Here is a 22,792-nt window from a genome sequence, read left to right as displayed (position 1 = left end):
TAGAAGGGTACAGCAGTATCTTTGGCAAAGAGTATATTTATGAGGAGACTGGAGAGAAAGATGAGCTGAAATAATACAGAGCTCTAGGCTTCTCCTTTAAGGAGACAGGGTAAGCTACAGAGGTGATACCAGAACATTTACAGAGTCAACATAGTGGTGAGGGCTCAAGTTTTAGAGCAGGAAAGACTTAGGTTTCAGTTCCGATTTTGCCACTTATTGGCGGTGCTAAGTGAGAGATAATATAATCTACCTCAAAGGCACAGCCTGAGAAGTAGAGAGAATGTATGGAAAGCACCTAGCACATAAAAGGTGCTTAATAAATAACAGCACAGTAGGCAACCAAAAAATCCCTTAAGACATCTAGGTCCTATTCAAATATGAAGGTTTTCCCCCCTATACCAGTGGTTCTAAATCCAAGCAACTTTGTCTCCCAGGGGACATTTGGCAATGTGTGGAGACATTTTTGGATGTCACCACTTGGAGGTGCTATTGCCATCTAGTGGGTAGATGCTGCTAAACATCCTACAGTGCACAGAATAGCGTCCCACAGCAACTATCTGGTCTAAAACATCAACAGTGCCAAGATTAAGAAATCCTGCCATATAGCAAGTATTCTTTGGTACTCAATGTGAGTAAGTTACTTCACCTTTCATAGCCTTAGTTTACTTATCAGCAATATGGGAATACCTTTATCTCTGCTCCCTACCTCATCAAGCTATTGGGAGGATCAAGTGAAATAACGGATGACAGGCGTTATCATCATCAGAGCTTTTACAAATAGACAAAAGCACCCACTCTCTGGGCAAAGACAGAGCACTCACACACTGAGGAGGGAGGCAGGCTAATGGGGGTGGAATCTGCCACCATCGAAAGAGGGCCTCTTGCCTATCTACCTGCTTAACTGGGGCAAGGGAGTTCTCATGAACAGTGATGGGGACAGGAGCACTTCTCAGGGAGAAAGAGGAGAAAGATGGAGCATAGGAAGGAACAGCACAGGCTTATCAAAGAGGAACTGACAGATGTTAGAAGTGAGACATTGCTTGGTGTCTGAGTCCACTTGGGCTGCCACAACAAAATAACATAGTCTAGATGACTTGAAACAACAGATATGTATTTTCTCACAGTTTTGGAGGCTAGAAAGTTCAAGATCAAGGTTCTGAAAGGGTTCATTTTCTGATAAGGGCTCTCTTCCTCATTTGCAGACAGCTGCCTTCTCTCTGTGTCCTTGCATGCAGGGGGGGGTAGGGAGAGAGAGAGAAAAGAGAGAGAAAAGAGAGAGAGAAAGGGGGCTCTCTCTTCCTCTTCTTAAAAGACTGCCAAACCTATCAGCTTAGGGCTCTACCCTTACGACCTCATTTAACTTTAGTCACTTCCATAAAGGCCCTATCTCCAATAAAGTCACATGGGGGGCTTGGGGTCAACAAACTTTGGGAGGACACCAGTGCAGTTCATAGTATTCAGGCACGCAACAGACACAGCTAAAGCATTCCTGCAGACTCAGAGAGGAGGCTCAGACATTAACTCAGTACTTTTCTATGAGTACATCCACTAAATCTTTCCTTTTCCAGCTATCTCTTTTACGAGATATCCATTCAATTAATTCCTGCAATTTTTTAATTTAGGTGCCTCTTCAGGTATCCTACAGACTTCCAGGGTCACGGAAGGATCTTCCTCTTATTTGGAAGGCAGCTATGCTCACCACTATACCAACACTCTTCCTCTTATTTGTATTCCAGTCCTCAAATATCTGAGACCCATCAGGTCATCGGTTTCCAAATTGGCTAATCAGAATCACTTTAGGCACAGTTCCCAATTTTGGGAGCTTTTAAAAAAGCTCAACCACACCCCAGACCAATTCAGCCACGTATCAGTAATGAGGTAGGACCCAGGCACCAGTAATTCTTAAATCTCTCCTGGTAATTCCAGTAAGAAGCTAAAGTTGAGAACCACTGGTCACAGAGTGGGTGTGTGTCCTGCCTTCCCCTCTGCCCCCAGATTCCAATTTAGTTGGTCTAGAGTAGGACCCAGGAATCTGTATTTTTAAACAATTCTCAAGCTGCCTCTGATGATCAGCCAAGTTTAGGATAGGCTACTACCTACCCAAAGCTAAACCGCTTACTCCCACCTGCCTTGTTTATTCATTTCTGTGGCTATATGTAAGCTTACAGATGTAGATTTCATTTCCTTCCTCCTCTTCAAGGCATGTCATTTTTGGGACAGTCCTTCACATACTTAAAGGAGAAATTTTTTTTTTGCTTTTTTTTTTTTTTTTGAGACAGAGTCTTGCTCTGTTGCCCGGGCTAGAATGCCATGGCGTGAGCCTGGCTCACAGCAACCTCAAACTCCTGGGCTCAAGTAATCCTACTGCCTTAGCCTCCCGAGTAGCTGGGACTACCGGCATGTGCCACCATGCTCGGCTAAATTTTTTCTATATATATTTTTAACTGTCCAGATCATTTCTTTCTATTTTTAGTAGAGACAGGGTCTTGCTCTTTTTCAGGCTGGTCTCGACTCCTGACCTCCAGCAATCCTCCTGCCTCGGCCTCCCAGAGTGCTAGGATTACAGGCATGAGCCACTGTGCCGGGCCAAAAGGAGAAAGTTTTCTGGGAACATGAGGCGAAGCAGCAGGAGAAACCAAATGGGATTAAAAGTGTGCAGCTTGTCAAGAGAGAGGGCAAGAAGTCTTTGAAAAGTAAAGGAAGGGGTAGGAATGGGGACGGAGAGAAGAGGTCACAGGGATGAAAATGGGGCTGGCAGGATTCAACAGCAAATTAGTAAACACATAATAAGTCAGCAGCCCTAGAATTGTAGGTGAAGGGCTTTACTTTGGGCAGAACAAGATAATAAACAACAGCATCTTCTGGTGTCACCCCAGTCCCCAACCTCATCCATCTTTATCCTTACTCCCTTAGGAAAAGATGCCATGGACTCATTCACACCAAGCTACAAGAGTATTTCAATATGGGATGATGACAACAAACCAAAAGAACAGGGTGGAAAGAGGGAATTTCTGGCAGATTTATTGAACAGAGAGGGATAAGAGAGAAGATAAGCCTTTCTTAAGGTTTTGGTAACTCATATCACACCCTTCTTCACTTGCTGAGTCCTGGTGGCTATCAACCATACTGCTCATCATGTAGTTCTCTAACACTAATATAATAATGACATCCAGGCACCTCTGCTGCAAACCGTGATGTTGACAGATCACATCACAGACTTGACAAACTTTAGGAGAACACTGCAGCCTATGTACATTACCAGCCATGGGTGTTAAATTTTCCTTATAGAAACTGAAAGTCAAGACACTTGGATTCTAAGCCAGACCCTACCCTCATACTTTCCACTTAACTTTGCCATATTATTTTTTTTCCTTAACATTTCTATCTGTAAAATAGGAAAATCTCAAATATAACTTCATTGAATTTGGCCTGTGGAAACAGAAAAAAAAAAAAAAGTAGGAAGAAAGAAAAGGGAAGGAAGACATCAAAAAGAGGGTTAAGAAAAATATTTTTAAAAGCATTCCCTCCATTGAAAGTCAAGCTAAATATGTTGAGTTAGTCAATATTCAGATGATACAGAAAATGAACTAATATCAGAAGAAAAGACTTGTATATATTTTAGTGAACACAGAGTCGTCTTTACCTTATCATTTAGAAGTGGTTTGATCTCTGTGAGTTGAACATCCTGAAGTTCATCCATGAGGACAGATGAGAATAGGGGAGTCTCAGGAATCGATCAGCAATTCTGAAACAGAAGAGAAGTGAAGAAAAAGGCTTAAGCCAGGAGTTGGAAACGTAATAGTCACACTGTACCCACTCATTCAAATATTAGAGCTTACTATGAGTCACACACTGCATGGGGAGCTGAAGAGACATGGTTACGGCAGACAGAAGCATAATCCCCCCACCCCTCGCTGGGTGTGGGTAGGACCTGTGGCTTGCTTTTAACCAATAGAATATGGCAAAAGTGATAAAACGGCCGTGAGTACCTGTGTGTGATTACATTAGATAATATTTTAACATCTGTCTTGCTGAGAGACACTCTCTCCCCTGCTAGCTTTGAAGAAGTGAGCTGAGGTTTTGTGGGAGGGGCACATGGCAAGGAACTGACAGTAGCCTCCAGCTGAAAGACAGCAAGACACGGAGACCCTCAGTCCAACAATCTGCAAGGAACTGAATGCTGCCCACAACCACAGGAGCCTGGAGGCAGATCCTTCCCCAGCTGAGTCTCAGATGAGAAGTAAGCCCTGACCAACAGCTTGATTGCAGCCTTGCAGAAGACCCATGCAACCTTTGCCAGACTCCTGACCCATGGAAACTATGAGATAATAAATGTGTGTTGTTTCAGGCCACTAAGTTTGTGATAATATTTTTATGCAGCAACAAATAATTGATACAATAGTCTTTACCCTCATGAAGTGTACATTTTAGTTACGGGAATGGATAATAAGGAAACAACATGCTCAGAGCTATGCTTCAGGAAGCAATAGGATGGATTTAGGGGAGATAAAAATTGAAGGTTAATGCTGTAGGATAAAGCCCTGGATTAGGAATAGGAATGAAGAGGGAGATGAACCAAGGCTAAGCTCACTATCTTCTCTTGGGGAATCACAGCAGTTGATGGAGTATGAGAGTCAACCTTCAAGATGGCCTCCAATGAACCCAGTGATCCTTGACTCCCAATATTCACACTCATGTATAATTCCCTACCCAAATAAATCAGGGATAGCCTGTGTAACTAATAGAATATAGCAGAAGTTACAATATGTGATTTCTGAAGCTACATCATAAAAGGCATTATAGTTTCTCCTCCAAGGCACTGTAGCCTTAAACCACTAGCTCTGGGAGAAGCTAGCCACCTTATCATGAGGACGCTCAAAAGCCCTATGGAGAGGCCCCTGTGGAAAGGAACCAACTTGCCAGTACCAACCAGCCAGCCACGTGAGTCAGCCACTTTGCAAATGAATCCTCCAGCCCCACTCAAGAGTTTAGATGACTACAGCCCCAGAGACATCTAATTACAACCATGTGAGAGACTCTAAGCCAGAACCGCCCTACCAAGCCTGCTCCCAAGTTCCTGACCAACAGAAACCATCAGAGATAATAAATAATTTTGTTTTGGAGCGATCTGTTATATAGCAATAGATAACTAATACAGAGAGGGAGGAGAATGGGGAGTTCAGAGAGAGGAGGAAATTGGAGGGAGGGAGGGTAATGAACCATAAATCCTTTCTCCATCCCACTGTGCAAGAAGCCATGGGGATAGGCTGTAAACACTCAACACTGCAGGCAAGTGATTCCCACCCAGACTTCAAAGCTCCAGGCTTCATCCCTTCTGCCTTGGCCCTGCACCCATCAAGTCAGGAAAGTGGGAATTTACATCCAACAACCATTTATTGAGTACCCACTGTGCAAAGCAGTATAGAAGATACAAAAAAGGTCCTGCCTTCCAGTTTACTAAAGAGTAGAGATGACAGCAATCTAGTCTACTACATTAATCCACTTTTCTGTTTACCCTCTAGAGATAAGATGGCATGATTTTGATTTAATTACCCACAAAGAGGACATGTGTTTCAGGCTATCTTTTAGCTATTACTGACCAATGCACTAAAATAAACCATGTTCCTAGCTGTGCCAACATTAGGGCAGACTAATGAAAGCCCTTTTATCATTCCTTCAAGGGACCCAGGGGATGCTAACTGGGAACACCCCTCAGACTATGGATCCCACATGCCAGTTGTGAGCATTCTGAAAATGTGAGCCACCCCAAGAGCACAAGCCTAATGATATACAACCTCCCTACAGGACAGTAGTTCTTTACTCAGATTCCAGGTGCCCTATAAACTTGATTGAGCTACCACATGCCCAGAAGTTGAAATTTTATTTTATTTTGTTTTTATACCAGTCACATTTCAAAAAGGGATAAGGTGGCTTGAATCTTACATAGCAAATTTCAACCAGCATCTACAATTCTCTCTTTCACAGTCCCCACATAACTCTCAAAATATTGGCCTAACTGGCATCTACTCCTTGTATGTTTATTAATCATATATAAACTATGGCTACTTTTCATTTGAACTTTACTATATATCAGTTATTTTAAATGGCAATTTTAAAGTTTTTTTTCCCTATCACAAAAGCAATATGTGCCCACTTTAGAAAATGTATAAATCACAAAATGAGAAGATATTTTACTCATACTCTTTTCATCTAAAGATAACCACTTTTGTCTACTTCCATTTGTCCTCTTTTTCCACATAAAGTGGTGATTTCCTGAAACTGTTTTTCCAGCCCACCTGCTTTATTCCCTACTTTAATTCACTCACTGGAAAGCAGGGCACTTCAAGATGTTAATTATTCAAATTGGGTGGGCCTGTCAAGGGGTCCAAGGAAAGCCTAAGGTGCCTTCGGGTCCAAAGTGACCAGCATTCACCTAGTGTTCCCATGTATTTTCTAAAGATGAAGAAAATTGCAGTGCTTGTGCCAGCGAACACTTAAATAAGAACATGAATTAAATGAGAAGTCTGTCCCTCCCAGCCAGGCCCAATGCAGACTCAAGCTGATAATGCTGTGCGGAACAGTACGCTACTCCAGTGTGACTTAGGAATTGGCGACAAGACAGTAGACATTCACCTTCCACATATTAGAGGACCTAATGCATTCTTCCAGAGACTCAATTTTTGCTCAGTTCTTATTGTCTCGAACCCTTGCCAATGGGCAGTGTTATAACATCTATAAGAAAGCAAAGACCACATGGTGGAAAACTCCATGGCTAGATCCCTCAGCTGCACAGACTGGCTCCCTCCTGGGGATCGAAGGCCTGCAGTTCCGGCATCTGCACAAACGGTATGGCTGCCAGATCCCATCCTGGTAGCAACAGCTATTAATATTTTCAAAAGGCTAGTACGGATTTTATAAACTGCAGTAGAGAATTTTTACCTCTTTCCTGGTCTTATGAGGAAGAGGGAGGACTGACAAGTAAAAACCAGCCATCCTCAAGTTAAGGAAGTGAGTCTGGTACTAAATGGCTGGAAAGGGAATGAGGAAGAGGTGGGCACTGACTTTATGCCAGGAATTATAACCTAAGCACCTCACGTTTAATCCGCATAACAATCCTCTCTGGTAGATATTGTCACTTCTTACTTTATAGATGAGAAATTTAGGCTCAGAGAAGTAAAGTAACTTTTCTGAAATCCTGTATTTAAATAAGTATTATAATAGGAAGGCGGGCACAGTGAGACTAAAGTCCTGGCTACTCAGGAGACTGAGGTGGAGGATCGTTTGAGCCCAGGAATTTAAGTCCAGCCTGAGCAACACAGCAAGACCTCATCTCTAAAGAAAATAATAATAAAATATAAATAAATCATAAGGCAAGGATTTAAAAACCTTTGCTTTTCCCATTACAGGTTGAGCATTGCAGATCCAAAAATCTGAAATCTGAAATGATCCAATGAGCATTTCTATGATCGTCACACTGCCGCTCAAAAAGTTTTGGATTTTGAAGCATTTTGGATTTTGGAATTTCAGATTTGGGAAGCTTAACCAGTAAATACAATGCAAATATTCCAAAATCAGAAAAAATCTAAAATCTGAAACACTTCTGGTGCCATGCATTTCGCCTAAGAGATGTTCAACCTGTATACCATAATGCCTATGCCAGGCCCCACCAGCTGGTTGTTGGACCCTGGGCAAGTTCCTTCCTCTTTACCCACACTGTGGCACCTCCTAGAGGTAACAGAAGCTGAAAGCAAACCTATACATACCAACAATGACTCAGAGATCTTAAAAGTGAAGGTGTGAGTCATCATCACACTAGGACAAGAGCCCTCAACATCTCACTAGTTAGCTAAGGGCATGGTGAACACAGAATGAGTAGAGAAAAAAGAAACTTGGTAACCAGTTTCAGAAGCAAGAGCTATTTCTTGCTTGTTATTGGAACACTGTGCCTCAAACTCTATCACCTAGGGATCTTGTTTAGGATCTTAGACATAATCAGTTTTGAGTGACATGTGACCTCATCAGCAAAGAGTGGAGATTATCTAAGATGAGGAGATAAAGAACTGAAACGCTTGATTATTAGCAAAGTCTTTAATAAAGACAGTGAGGATGGGGTAAAGAAAGACTCAGTTAATTTTATTTCATCCTGCCTTCTTCCAAAAAGAATTTCAGTAAACTAGATGGGATTTTTAAAAGACTCAACAGGCCAGATCAACCAGAAGGGGAACATACTAGAGAAACAGAACAATTTGCAAAAGCCTAGCTGAAAGGTGACAAAGGTCTGTAGGGCTACTGGAATTACAAAAAGGAAAGAAAAAGAGAGATCTTGGGATATAAAACTGCTAAAAATACCATGTAATAAGAGAAGAGTCAGATTTTGCCAATGTTTCTGGTTAGGGAGATAGAAGAATGATGGTGCAATGAATGGAAATGAGTGAGCTGAGAAAGGGTAATAGTCAAGCTGATTTTAAAAACAAACAAAAAAACCCAACACAACAATTTGAGTCAGGAATCCAAGAGTGACCCGAGCACACGTAGGTATAAGAATTAGTGAGGCAAATCTGTAGGCAATCACCAAACCAGTGATGAGGAACAGCTCTCCTGAAGGACAACTTAGTGACAGAAGAAAAAGAACCAGTAAGAGACAAAGAAAAAATCATCAGAGATGCTAGAGGAAAAGCAGAAATACACTGTCAAAGAAGTCAAAGAAGAAGAGAGATTTACACAGTAGGGGAGGAAAACTGTCAAATGCTGAAGACAGGAGAACGAGGACTAAGAAAGGGCCATTGGCCGGGCGCAGTGGCTCACGCCTGTAACCCTAGCATTCTGGGAGGCCGAGGTGGGCGGATCGTTGGAGCTCAGGAGTTTGAGACCAGCCTGAGCAAGAGCGAGACCCCGTCTCTACTAAAAATAGAAAGAAATTATATGGACAGCTAAAAGTATATATGGAAAAAGTTAGCCGGGCATGGTGGCGCATGCCTGTAGTTCCAGCTACTCGGGAGGCTGAGGCAGAAGGATCGCTTGAGCCCAGGAGTTTGAGGTTGCTGTGAGCTAGGCTGATGCCACGGCACTCTAGCCTGGGCAACAGAGCGAGACTCTGTCTCAAAAAAAAAAAAAAAAAAGAAAGGGCCATTAACTTTCAACAGTGAAAGTCAATGGAATTAAAATGTAGGAAAAATGAGGTTCAGTTCTCCATGCTGAAAAGCCCATGACTATGTAGATCCTTTTAGAAATATAGAAAGTAAGATTTCTGAATTGAAGTGCAAGCAAAAATGTCACTAGGAGGCCAGGAGAGACACCAGCGTTTTTCAATACATAGAGGGTTAGCACTGGGAGGGCCTTTAAAGGTCGTATCAAGAACAGTGACTTCTCAGTTTTACACCAAAACTCTGAAATATAAAACAGAAAAAAGTATAGGAGCTCTGGGTGAAGTGGTGATGAGACCCCTGGAGCTCTGCAGAACATAGTTTAAAGTCTGATAATACATAGTGCAACCCATTGTCCACACAGAATAAACGGACACTCAGAGATGCATGGATTCTTCCAGTCATGGAAAGAGCCATTATTGGCACATATTGGCACATCAGATGTAGACTCTAAACCTAGGTGGGCCCCTACCTGAATGACACTGGGCGAAGCATTTTCCCCTTCTGGGCCTCAGTTTCCCCATCTGTCAAGGGAAGAGGTTGGGCAGGATGATCTTTTTGAGTTCCTGATAGAGCTAACATTTTATGTGATCCAGAAGCTCCCGTAGAAGTAGTACTTTACATTATTTCCCCAGGGTGAGCCGCATATGGCCCTTACTATAATCCTACATGGTCACAACATGGAGAGGCTCAACAACTTGCTCAAGGTCACTGGGCAAATCAGCAGGTGAGTACACTTGGCCTGACCTTGAGGACATGAGGGTCTCAGGCTTTTATCATACCCTGCACTGTCTGTGTCCATTAGTCAGAGAAAGCTCACTGAGATTTCTAGCACTTAAAAACATTGCTTTGTTATTTTATTTTATTTTTTGAGACAGGGTCTCACTCTGTTGCCCTCAGTAGAGTGCAGTGGCATCATCATAGCTCACTGCAGCCTCAAACTCCTGGGCCCAAGTGATCTTCCTGTCTCAGCCTCCCGCACAGATCGGACTACAGGCGCGCGCCACCGCACACAGCTACTTTGTTAGTTTAAAAAAGACAATAAGAACAAGAAAGCATTGGCTTTCTAAAGTGCAAGCTGTATTGTTGTGTAGCTTTCTTTCATAACCAAGGTAATTAGTTTGGCCTTTGCCAGGCTTTGCCAGGATGTGCTAACAACACTAGGCCACTAGTTTGTATTCTAGGGGCAGAATCAATCGCTTTTGGTTTTGGCAAGATTGCAGACAGACAACCAGAATGAAGGCAGCAAACACAGGAGGCACACTGGGGAGAAAGACTTGGAAGGGGTCAGCTGGAGCTGGTGCTGAAGCAGTTAGGGTTAGAAAGTGGCAAGAAGTGGCCAGGGGACTGACTGGGAAGGTAGTCAGGAGAGCTCCTAAGCAAGCAGACTAACATCCTTTCTCTTTTTACCTATAAACAGTGGCTAAATGAGTAATCATTACAGCTCTTTACAATTTACAAAGCACCTTCACATCTAACGTCTCACTGGATTATTATCATAATGGCACAGTGAACTAAACTACTGGGGCACTGGCATCATCACTGTTTCAGAGATGAAGAAACGGAAGCTTAAAGAGGTGACATGGATTGACCAAAATACCAAACTAATCAATGGCACAGCTGGAGTGAATCCAGATCTTCTCATCCCAAATACTCACTCTATATACCCTACATCACACCACCTCCCGGGTGATCACAGATGAAAAGATGAGAAGCTCAGAAAACTACCTCACTATCCCCACCCTCACACTGAGGACCTCTTTATCTCTGGTCCTAAATTACGCAGAGCAGTTAGGAGCAGGCCATAGGCTCTAGCATTAAACCCTGATATGTAGTGAATAACAAGAAAGTACAGACTTGGGACTGCAGTTCCTCTTTACCCATTGGTTCAATTGAGACGGGAGATAAAGTCTATAAACAAATCACTACAGTTCAAGGCAGTATACACATAAACCTATGACTTGGACAAACTCAAAAGCAGTTTCTCAACCTTGGCACCACTGACATTTTAGGCCAGACAACTCTTTGTTTTGGGAGGACTGTCCTGTACATTGTCAGTCAGTGCAGGTTGTAGGTGATAAGCAAAAGCTTCATAGAGGAAGTAATACTTGAACTATACTTTGAAGAATAGATAAAATTCCTGTAGGTGAGGATGAAAGAAGAATAAAAGGGAATTCCAGAAAGGGAGGATAACTTAAAGGCAAGGAGACTAGAAAGCACAAGGTCTGCTGGAAAATGTGCCAGTTTGGGCTGGGTGCAGTGGCTCACGCCTGGAATCCCAGCACTATGGGAGGCTGAGGCGGGAAGATCTCGAGTCCAGGAGTTTGAGACAATCTTCAGCAACATAATGAGACCTTGTCTCACAAAAACATTTTTTCAAAATTAGCCAGGAGTGGTGTGGTACACACCTGTAGTCCCAGCTACCTGGGAGACTAATCTGGGAGGATTGCTTGAGCCTGGGAGTTCCAGGCTGCAGTGAGCTATGATCATGCCAATGCACTCCAGCCTGGGTGACAGAATGAGACTCTGTCTCTTAAAAAAAAGAAAAAAAAAATTCCAGTTTGCCAAGATCAGAGGGTTCCTGTTGGAAATAGGAAATAAGGATAAAAATGACAGCTGGAGTCAGGTCATGGATAGCTATCTAACAACTAATATTTACAAGACATACAAAAATAACCAACAATACAAGATATCACAAAGATATTTAACAGTATACAAGTTACACCAATAGTACATGCTGAGCAGCTCTAACCTGAAAGTCTGAAATCTGAAATGCTCTAATATACAAAACTTTTTGAGCCCTGACATGACACTCAAAGGAAATGCTCATTAGAGCATTTCAGACTTCCGGATTAGGGATATTCAACCAGTAAGTATAATGCAAATATTCCAAAATCTGAAAAAATTTGAAATCTGAAACACTTCTGGTCTCAAGCAGACTGAATAAGGAATACTCAACCTGTATTTCAATGTGCCCCACCTTCCAAAGAGGACAGAATGTTGCTTGAATTTTCATGTCTTATATTGCATCTAGTGTTTGGAACATAGTCTCAAAGCTTGGAAGCCAGTGCAGAGGTGGGAAAAATAACTAAGGACGAGGATGGTCAGGAGATTCCCTAGTGAGGTGAGAATGATGGGCCGTGCAGGTATATGTTTTGGACAGGTAGAAGAAAACATTCCAGGTGAGGACATCTGGGTTGGGAAAGAAAGAAATGTATATAATATATTCATTCAGGAGACACCAAGAACATAGCTGGGAAAGAACACAAGCTAGAGAAGTAGTCTGGGTCAGAACGCAGAGCACTTAAACCAGACTTTACCTCATAGACAACCACTTATGGTTTCTGAAGAGCAGAACAACACAGAAGCTTAACTATTTCAGTTGTTTAAAACTTGGTCATCTTGTCCAGTAGTTATCTTAGCTATATTTAGAGAAAGGCCTGGGCAGCTTTGAAGTATATCAATGCCCTCGCCCCAACCCTAAAGATCTAATTTAACTGGGCTAGGACAGGGCCCAAGTATTGTGAGGTGTTTTTTTTTTTTTTTGAACCAGGATCTTGTTATAAGGCCTAGGCTAGTCTTGAACTCCTGGCTTCAAGGGCGCCTCAGCCTCAGCCTCCCCGGCAGTGCCAGGTCAAGTACTGGTTTTTTTTGTTTCTTGGTTGGTTTTTATTTCAGAGTATTATGGGGGTACAAACGCTTTGGTCACATAAATTGCCTGTGCACCACCTGAGTCAAAGCTACAAGAATGCCCATCCCCCATTAGCACACCACACCCATTAGGTGCGAATTTATCCATCCCATTCTGCCCCCCTCCATCTACCTGAAGTATTGTTTTTAAAGCTCCATAGGTAATTCTTACAGGCAGCTAGGGCTAAGAACCACCAGTCTACAGTAATGCCCTCATCCTCTAAAGAGAAAAGAGGCCCAGAAAACTTAAAATGATTTGCCTAAATTCACACAGCTGGCTAGGTGTGGTGCAGGGACTAGCATCTGAAAGAGATCCCAGAGTACTGGGCTAAATTCCATACTTCAGTCTATAAGATGCACAATTATCTGATGACTTGGCTCTTGAGTTTTGTCAGGGTAAAGCCTGAATCAATCTAATAATAAAACTATTGACTTAAGCATCCCCCAAGTGTCTAGGGTAATGGATGTTGGTTTCATTGCTGTCTCCTGGGAGCCCTTAGGAAAGCAAAGGTCTAGGGAGACTCCTCAAGAAGCCAGATAAACAAGCCAAATCATTCAGCTCCATGGAAGAAACAATGATTTTTAAAAACACAGCTTGTGGAGAATTTTCACAGCATAAAGGAAAGGCTGGGTACCTCTTCACCAGAAGAAATACTGTCAGAGATGCTATCCACCTATCTACATAAGCAAAGGGGTGGAGGAAGTGATCAAAGGCAGCTGCTGGAGCATCCGCACAGATCCTTATTTTAAAAGGAAACACCCCTGCTCTTCCTCAGCCATGGATAAGGGCCATTCAAACCCCTTGTGTTTTCCTGAAAGGAAAAGGAAAAGGCAGCACCCTTTATAATAGGCCCATCTTCCTGTTGTAACACACTTGGGTTCTGGCAGCAGGTGGAAAACTGGACTGCCACGCTAGGAATCTGAGTCTGCCCTATGTATTCACTCTATTCATTCCAGGGTCCTGGTACAGATAACTGCTACAACAAAGCAACTCCTATCTAGGGTCTTCTTCTTAATCCTAGACACCCATCAATCAGCTGAAGTTCTAACACAGGGGTCATACTAAAGTAACTCTAAAAGCAGACGCACTACCCTCTGCCTTCCACTCTTGAAGGATGCAGCTCAGGACACCAGGAAAGCTACTGCTGGCAAGGCCCTGGTGTGCTCTTGGATGGGCTCCAGGTTCCTGCCAGCTGTAAGGCAGATTCCCTGAACACAATTTGTTCTTTAAGACAGCCTGAGTGAGGTAAAGGACAAACAAGAGCCTAATACTCATACTAGCCAAATATATTGAGCTCTTACACTATGGCAGGTATCATGATAAGCACTTTTTCCATTCACTATTTCATTTTACTTCCTAACACACCTATAAGCTAGGTACTATAATGCTCCCCATTTTACAGATGAAGAAATTGAGACTTTGGAGAGATTTTGTAATTTGCCAAAGGCCACACAGCTAGCAAGCAGCAGAGTAAGGACTAGACCTGAGCAATCTCCGTCCAGAGCTTGAACAGGCCTCTATAAACAATTTTTCCCACTGATGCCAACCTATCATTAGTTCTTCTAACTTATTTTCTCAGGTTTGGTTACTGGAATTTACCAGGATCTTAATGATCAAAGAATTCTGAAAACTGAAAAGCACCACACAAAGTTCAGGTATTATTATCACCATTATTATTTTAATAGGGGACTCCCACCTATCCAGCAGTACTGAAAAAGCAGCAAACCTTGTGGCCGGCCTAATCACCCAAAGTTACATTTTAGTCAACACCCTGGTTAAAACCATCCCAACACAAAGACTTAAAGAAGCACTAACTTCAAAAACTAAAGAATGGCAGGAGAGCCCTGGCCCCAGAGCTTTCTGACTTCAAGGATAAAGAGACAATAGTGGCAGGGCAAGGTGGCTTATGCCTATAATCCCAGCACTTTGGGAGGTCCAAGTGGGAGGGATTGCTTGAGCTCAAGAGTTTGAGACCAGCCTGAGCAAGAGCCAGACCCCATCTCTACTAAAAATTGAAACAAATTAGCTGGACAACTAAAAATATATAGAAAAAATTAACCGGGCATGGTGGCGCATGTCTGTAGTCCCAGCTACTCGGGAGGCTGAGGCAGAAGGATTGCTTGAGCCCAGGAGTTTGAGGTTGCTGTGAGCTAGGCTGACACCACAGCACTCTAGCCTGGGCAACAGAGCGAGACTCTGTCTCAAAAAAAAAAGAGAGATAATAGCCAGATTCTTCTCTTCTCTGCCAAGTATTATGGTTTAAAGTACAATGGTTTTGGACCTAAGATCTCACAATCTTAAAAAGCATTCAACTTTTATCCATAAGTTGCAAGTTCAGGCTTCAAAATGTAGGAGCACTATAAGGATAAAACTGTCATTTTTATTTATTTTTTTTAGAGACAGGATCTTCCTTTGTTGGGAAGGCTGTAGTGCAGTGGCATGACCATAGCTCACTGTAACCTTGAACTCTTGGGCTCAAGAGATCCTCCCATGTCATCTTCTCAAGAAGCTGGGACTAAAGGTGTGTGCCAACATAGCCAGCTAATAAAAAAAAAAAAAAATTTTTTTTAAATATGGGGTCTCGCCGGGCTGGTCTCAAACTCCCGGCCTTGAGTAATCCTCCCACCTCAGCCTGCCAAAGTGCTGGGATTCCAGGTGTGAGCCACCATGCCAGGTCCAAAATTGTCACTTTTAGTAAACTATCTGTTTTGAAAGCACATATTTCTGAAAAGATTACCACATGACAATTACAAACTAAGGGACAAGTTGACATGATTTCTAATCTTGTTGTTGTTGTGAGACAGAGTCTTGCTATGTTGCCTAGGCTGGTCTTGAACCCCTGAGCTAAAGTGATCCTCCAGCCTCAGCCTCCTGAGTACCTGGGACAACAAATGCCACCATGCCCAGCCCTATTTCTAATCTTAAATTATTGCTGGAAATAGGAAGTAATTTCACACTGTTTTTAGGAGCTACATACAACTTTCCTTACCCTGATTTATTGGGTTTATGAGTTTTTAGGCCATCACATGAGTTCACAAAAAATGATAGCCACCGCCCCAAAACTTGAAACAGCATCATTTTTAAAAAGATACTGTAAAACTTATAACAAAAAACTCTCAGTAAGTAATAAAATCAAGTATGAAGAGTGGCTGTATCAGGAATTTATACTTGATCAATTGAAAAACCCAGAATGTAGACTATGGGCATTTTTATGTGGTTAAGAGATTACAGAAAAATGATAAAGCCAAAGCCTGGGGTAAGCCACCACTTTACCTAGGAAATAAATCTTCATTTACTATGTTAAATCTCTGGGGAAGAAAAAAAGCAGCACCTCCACACAAAAAGGCTCCATATCATGCGTTTTCCCCATATCCAGGAGAATACCAGCTCCATATCCTTTAGCTCCATAACAAGTTTAATAGGATAGCATGTTTGGTACTGTAATTAGTGTTTATATAGAATTTAAGTCAATCCAAAGAAGACATATTTCCACCAAAGTGCACCCCATTCAGTCACCAACAACAAATATTTATTTAGAACTAATAATATATCAAACTCCCTCATATAGGAAACATCACAGAATTTTGAGCTAACTACCATTCCTTTCACTGAAGAGCTAAAATCAAAATACATAATACCACCCATTTTCATATACCATTTAAAACATCCTCCACATATCAGTTAATTTCACATGAATAAATAAAGGAAAAATTGCAGGTAAATACTATAAATACAACAGAATCAGCATTGTGGTTAAAAAAAAATTTATTTACCAAAGAAAGCCCTAAAATCTGGTTAATACTCATACTCAAGCAAGGTAAGTTTTTGTGTGCTATTTCCACGCAGTCTCTTAAAAGGGGTTGGGGGTATCTTTTGTTAATAGACAACCTGACATCCAGTTCTGCAGTAAACCCAAACATTATCAATCTTTGGATTTGAAAGTCCTTCTTAATGCACCCCATCCCTATCCAGTCAATTTTCTTCCAGAATGTCCCATTTGGTCTTTTCCTTTCTGTTCTATGGTCTTCACTTCTTGCCTAGATTTGCTCATTCATTCATCATTTACCAAGACCCTATGATCAGCCAAGCACAGAGTTAGCCCCTGGTACCTGCTCTTAGGAAGCTCACACCATACTAGACATAGCTGTTATCTGCCTATCTCCATCACCAGACTGCAAGCTGTAGCAAAGGCTTCGTATTTCCAGAAGCTAGCAGCATCTGGCATATAGCAGACACTCTAAAAATGTTTGTTGTATGACACTAAATTACTTTAGCAAGCTCTTTTTTTAGGCCACAAATATTTTACTATGTATCTTCAAAAAGGACTCTTATTTTTCTTTCCTTTTTAAAACACAAAAGCAATATGTGTACAATGCAAAAATAACACAGAAAGGTATAAGATAAAAAGTTAATCCTCCAACCTCCTAAATCCCACTCCCACAAGTGACTACTATTACAGTTTAGTATATATCTTTCTAGAACTCTCCTATGCTAGTATATGACACACACACTTTTTTAGAACAAGTTCTTTGACAGTTTCTGACTCCAGCTTCTCAACCTTCTAATCCAAAGTGTAGAACTTGGACTAGCAGCATCAGCACCTGGGAAGTTGTTAGAACTGCAAATTCTAGGGCCCCACTCCAGATATAATGCATCAGAAACTCTGGCAGGGGGACCCAATAATATGAGTTTAAGCTCTCCAAGTGATTCTGATGCATGCTAAAGGTTGAGAACCATTGATCTAATTCAGTTGAGCAGGGGGCTTGCTTGAGGTCAGGAGTTCGAGACTAGCCTGAGCAATAGCAAGACCCTGTCTCTACCAAAAAAAAAAAAAAAATAGAAAAATTAGCCAAGTGTGGGTACATGCCTGTAGTTCCAGCTACTTGGAAAGCTGAGGCAGAAGGATTGCTTGAGCCCAGGAGTTTGAGGTTATGGTGAACTACAATAATCCAGTTGAGCTGAATTTTTTTTTTTTACTATCCCCTAAACATGGCAGGCATTGCTATCTTGTCTGTTTTATCATCCCTGCTTCAAAATGTTTTCCTTATCTTATTGATTAACTCTGACCCTATCAATCTGTCAAAGCCCAGAAAGTCCTAACTCCTCAAAGTGGTCTCACCACCACAGCTCATACTGACCCTTCTTGCCCCCTTTCCCTAACTCCTCTGATACACCTAGTCCCTCTACCATACAACTTAACAATTAGGTATACACTGCCTTCAGTGTTAGAGAGCAGTTCTTTACTCTTCCTCCAAATGACCATAAGCTCCTTGAAAACATGAATCATATTTTTTATCTCTCTTCCCCCACCCCTGTTCAAAGCACATAAATGGAATTTTAGTAGAGTTGCTGGTTAATATCTTTAAGGATGAATTCACAGAGAGAAAAAATACTGATAAACCTTTAATGGATAAAAGGTCTGGAATTTCAAGTTGTAACCCCAGTTCTGCAACCTTGGACAAGTTCATCTCTCAGGATGATGTCTATAGAAGTGAGAAGGCTGGACTTAAGGACTCAGTGCTTCTTTTCAGCTTGAATAGCATGAGATTTCATGAAATGTCCCATGTTGGAATATCTTATTCCATTATACTCTAATACTGCATAGCTTGTAACACTAACATGGCAATTTTTAGACTTGCCTTGCAGTTAGATACAGTGTTTCCCAATTAGCTAAGCTCTTTCAACAGGAACCATGTTCGACTCACCTGTGAATCTTCCACTAAACCCAGCATCATATTATGCCTTACACGATAGGTTGATATATTTGCAGAAAATTTGGAAAAACTCTTTAAGAAGCTACATTTATAGAGAGAACCTATGCACATTTGTCCTGCTTCCCAAAGGGCTCTTTTGAATATTTATTATTATAAATACCATGTACTGATATATGGTAAAAATTGTGATTACTCTGATATCACCAGGGGCAGTCAGCCACAAAGCAACAGAATGTAAAAAATGTATCTCTCATGTGCTTAGGGATAGACTAAAAGGCTGTAAGCCTCAGACTACCCAATTGCAATATGCAAATTAAAACTGCCCTGTACACTTAAGCAGTATATACCAACTCCACTGTTGGGGATAGGCTTCACAAGACTCTTATCTGCAAATTTTCAGAAACAACAGGGTAGACAGAGGCCTTTGAGTGGTGAAAGATGATTGTCCTAAATTGAATCCAAAGGAAGACAGCAAAGAGAAATTGAAGGGCAAGAAGGAAGAACAGAAGGGCAGCAGGAGAACATCACCCTTTGAGTAAGGAAAAGCAGCAGTGGAAATTCACTGAGTCCAAAGGTCTACTATGAACCAGACATTTGGGGTTGCAAAGATGGACCCTGACCTCAAGGAACTTATAGTCCTAGCCGTAAAACTGAAGGTAAGACCCCGGTGTGTGTGTGAGAGAGAAAGAGAGATTCTAATTGGGAAAATCAAGCAGGGAACACTTCACAGAGAAGGTGATACAGTGGAACCTTTGAAATATGGAGGATATGCTAAGAGAGAAAAAAAGGACAGTCTGAGCTAGTTATTTTGGGGGAGAAACATTCACGTATTTTTATAACTGTCCATTTGGAACTTTAAATCATGGGAGGTTTCTTATATTCTGCACCACTGTGTCAATGCTCTTTCTCTTTTTACTTGATCTTAAACACTGAACTGTTCAAGTCCAGCATTAGAGCAGAGCGAGAAAGTCCCAGAATGAGGTGAGTGCTCGCCAAATCTGCTCTGTCACCTCCAAGTCCATCCAGCCCAGCCAGCCCAGTCCTGCTCTCCTGGCAGCCAGGAAAGGAAGACTACTTACATCCCCTGGGGGCCAGGGTTGGGGGGAAAACCTGACGCAGGCAAGCAAGGCTTACCCCTGTTCTCCCACTAAGCCACCAAAGGAGAGCTTCCCCGGCTCCTAAGCCGTGAGGCTCCCAGTCTACCTGTGACAAGGAGGCCAACTCTGCAGAAAAAGGGGCTTCAGGAAAAGGAAGGGGGGAAGCATTGGATTGGGCAGTGCTGAGGTACTGAAATAATCTTAGTAAAATGCTTAGCGAGACACACAGCAAACATTGGATTCACGTTAGCTCTTATTAATATCGCCACTATTAATTACAGAAACACCTCAACTGTATTCCGACAACACGAAAATATTCTTTTTGCAGTCTACTTTTGTAACGTTTAAGAGCAACTTCGGCGACAAGTGTATTTCAAATTTTTCAAAGGCATGAGATCAAATTCCAACTGCACTGGCCTGAGAGCCCGCGATCCTGAGTTCGAGAACTGGCCCTGCCACTTGTCAGCAGCGTGACCTTGGGCATGGCACTTCAGCTCTCTGTGCCTCAGTTTCCTCGGCGGTAAAGTGAGGCTAAGAAGCCTCTTCCCTGAAGGGTCGTCGCAGGGTCCTATCAGAGGATGCCCTCTGCCGCTTCGGGGCCGCACGGGTGCAAGAAGTGCCCACGGCTCCACTTCCAAGCCTCTGTGCTCCGGGCGGGCGAGGTAGATGGACGCCCAACCCAGAGGCCCACGGAGCTCCGCCGCCTGCAGAGCAGGAGCGGGAAAGGGGGTCGCGACTGCGGGGGTGGGGGGAGGTTGTCCCTGCGACCAAGGTGTCGGCGCCCCGAGGGAGGCTCGCCCCTAGCCGCCCGCACGCTGTCGCCGGCGGGCCGGGCTGGGGGAGCGGCCGGGGGAGGCCGGGCTGACCTGGGTCCCGCGGGCGGAGCGGAGGGCGCCGGGGGTCCAGAGGAGGCAGGCAGCGCAGGACCCCGGGGCCCCGCCGCGCAGCGGAGACGATGCGGGAAAGGAGCTGGGAGAAGGAGCTACGCCCCCGCATGCGGCGCCGCGCGCCCCCCGGGGGCCGGGCTGAGGCGCTCTATCACTCACCTGAGGCGCGGGCACCCGCCGTCACTGCAGCAGCTGCGGCGGCGGCGGCGGCAGCAGCGGCGGCGGCGAGAGGGGCGGGGGAGGCGCTGCGGCCGCGCAGGCGCGCTGAGGCTGGAAGGGGCCGCGCAGGCGCACTGCGCCCGCCCGTCTCGGGAACTACCGAGAAGATGGTGGCCGAGCTGAGAGGGGCTGGCGGCGCCATCTTGGATGTAGTTTTCTTGCTGCGGAGTCTCCCGGGAGAAGAAGCTCGGACTTAAGAACTGCCGAGAGGGAGGGGGGTGTTGAGTGCTGTGTGCGGGTAGGCTCCTTCCCTTCCCCTGACTCGCATCTTCATGAAGCCCCTAAGAACCCTTGCAGGGCACGGCATCCTACTTCTAAGGAGGCCTAGAGCCATACCCAAGGTCACAGTCACATGGCACCTAGCACAGTGCTTGGCACATGGGACCTTAGTAAATTTTTCGTGAATGAACACAGTAATTTAAGAACTAGAATCTGAGACTCAAGCCTCCTAATTCCCAGTCCTCCACTGTATTGCCTCTATTACAACTGCTAGCCACACCATCCTCTCTCCTGAGTGCAGTGTGAGATGGATTTTTTTTCTCCAGAATGATTGCATATAGTATGTTGCTTAATAACGCAACAATTTATTTATTTTTCTTTAATATTTATTTTATGGAACGATTCACGAATTTGCGTGTCATCTTTGCACAGGCGCCATGGCTGATCTTCTCGGTATTGTTCCAATTTTAGTATATGTGCTGCCGAAGCGAGCACGCAACAATTTAAATAACACCAAAATGTACGGGGCATAATCTCTTCCTCTAAAGAGTTTATTAGTTAATCTATTATTTCTCTAATATTAAGTATCACTGACTAAAAGTAAGATGTTCTCTTAACTAAATTATGGCAAAAGGGACAAATAAATATTACTAAACATCTCAGAGGGCAGCAATAATACCGTTATCCGTCAAACACAATTCCTGAACCAAATTTGGGTAGAGGGAAAATTAACATTAATTGAGGAGAGCCCTTTATTATATGATTTATGTTTATTTGTTAGCATTTACTGAATGCCAAATTGGTTCTAGTTCACCCTCCAGTGCTTACTTTATATATGCCCTTGCTTAGATTATTCAGCCTCTCCATGCGTGAGTTCCTCATCTATAATGACAAAAAAAAAAAAAAGTTACAGATGTGGTAAAGACTAAATGATAATATGCATGTAAAATGCCCATAACTAAATGAGTATATTTCTATGTTCTATCCTGTTTAGCTGTTGAAGACACAAAACACTTCTTACTGAGTTTGAACAAATCCTTATAATCAAAAAATGCAATACCATGCAATAAATAAAATGGGTAAAGTATTATATAATTACCTTGAGAGAGAGGCAATCTATCCCCATTTTACAGATGAGGAAATTGAGGATAAGAGATGAAGATTCACCACAAACTCTACACTCTTCCATTATACTACCTCTGCTTCTCAAAGAGTAGGCAATTAACACCATGCCTCTGATTGTTAAATGCTGGCTTTCCTTGAGCCTGTCTGAAATTTCCCTTCTTGTTCTATTCTAGACAATATCATTCGTTCTCAAGTCATCAATGACTAGGTATCAGTAACTCTCTTTCTTTTTTTTAAAGGCTAGTCAAGTTGAAGCAGTAGGAATGGAAAAGGAATAAAGTAATCTGTAACTGATTGTGATCAATTAGTTGTAAATACCACTGCACTCTGACCAGTCAGTAACTCTCAAATTTTAACTCTAGTCTGGATTTTTCTACACAGTTCACCTATATTATCTGACAATCTAGTGGACTTCTCCATTTGGCATTCCAAATTGAACTACTAGCTTTACCATTTCATTAACTGCTATATCATCCACCCACTTGTTCAAGCTTCACCCCTTACAGCATATCGATACCACTGTTCCAAACTTGTTATTTCATCCTTATCGCATCCCTGTGATACAGGTTCTATCATTTTTCCCAACCTTACAGGTAGGAGGTTAAATAACTTTTTCCTCAGTCCAAGTTAGTAAGTGGTAGAGTTTTTTTTTTTTTTGAATACCTCAAGATCATTAAGAGTTAGGTTTTTATTTTAT

At 42.8% G+C, this 22,792-nt stretch overlaps 1 protein-coding gene and 1 non-coding gene across 4 annotated transcripts in view; both read right to left on the bottom strand.

Annotated features, from left to right (window-relative positions):
• NDRG3 (NDRG family member 3) overlaps nucleotides 1-20,753 on the bottom strand; it is a 64,561-nt gene extending 43,808 nt beyond the window's left edge. For 2 of the 3 annotated variants that reach the window (XM_045528639.1, XM_045528638.1), the window contains exons 1-2: nucleotides 20,692-20,753; nucleotides 3,644-3,745 (exon numbers count right to left, since the gene is read on the bottom strand). In XM_045528639.1, coding sequence (XP_045384595.1) covers nucleotides 3,644-3,700 — 57 coding nt within the window. In that variant the 5' untranslated portion in view covers nucleotides 3,701-3,745; nucleotides 20,692-20,753. Of the gene's footprint in view, nucleotides 1-3,643; nucleotides 3,746-20,691 lie in introns of those variants that run through there. The other variant, XM_045528640.1, reaches the window with a different exon arrangement.
• A 604-nt stretch (nucleotides 20,754-21,357) lies between these two features.
• LOC123622922 lies at nucleotides 21,358-21,465 on the bottom strand. Its single transcript, XR_006729664.1, has one exon. It is a non-coding gene; the product is annotated as a U6 spliceosomal RNA (small nuclear RNA).
• Between the last annotated feature and the right edge of the window lie 1,327 nt (nucleotides 21,466-22,792).

This window comes from Lemur catta, chromosome 17 (assembly GCF_020740605.2).
Source record: "Lemur catta isolate mLemCat1 chromosome 17, mLemCat1.pri, whole genome shotgun sequence".
Lineage (NCBI taxonomy): Eukaryota > Metazoa > Chordata > Mammalia > Primates > Lemuridae > Lemur > Lemur catta.
Note: the sequence above shows the minus strand (reverse complement) of the source record. Positions and strands in the feature narration are given on the sequence as shown.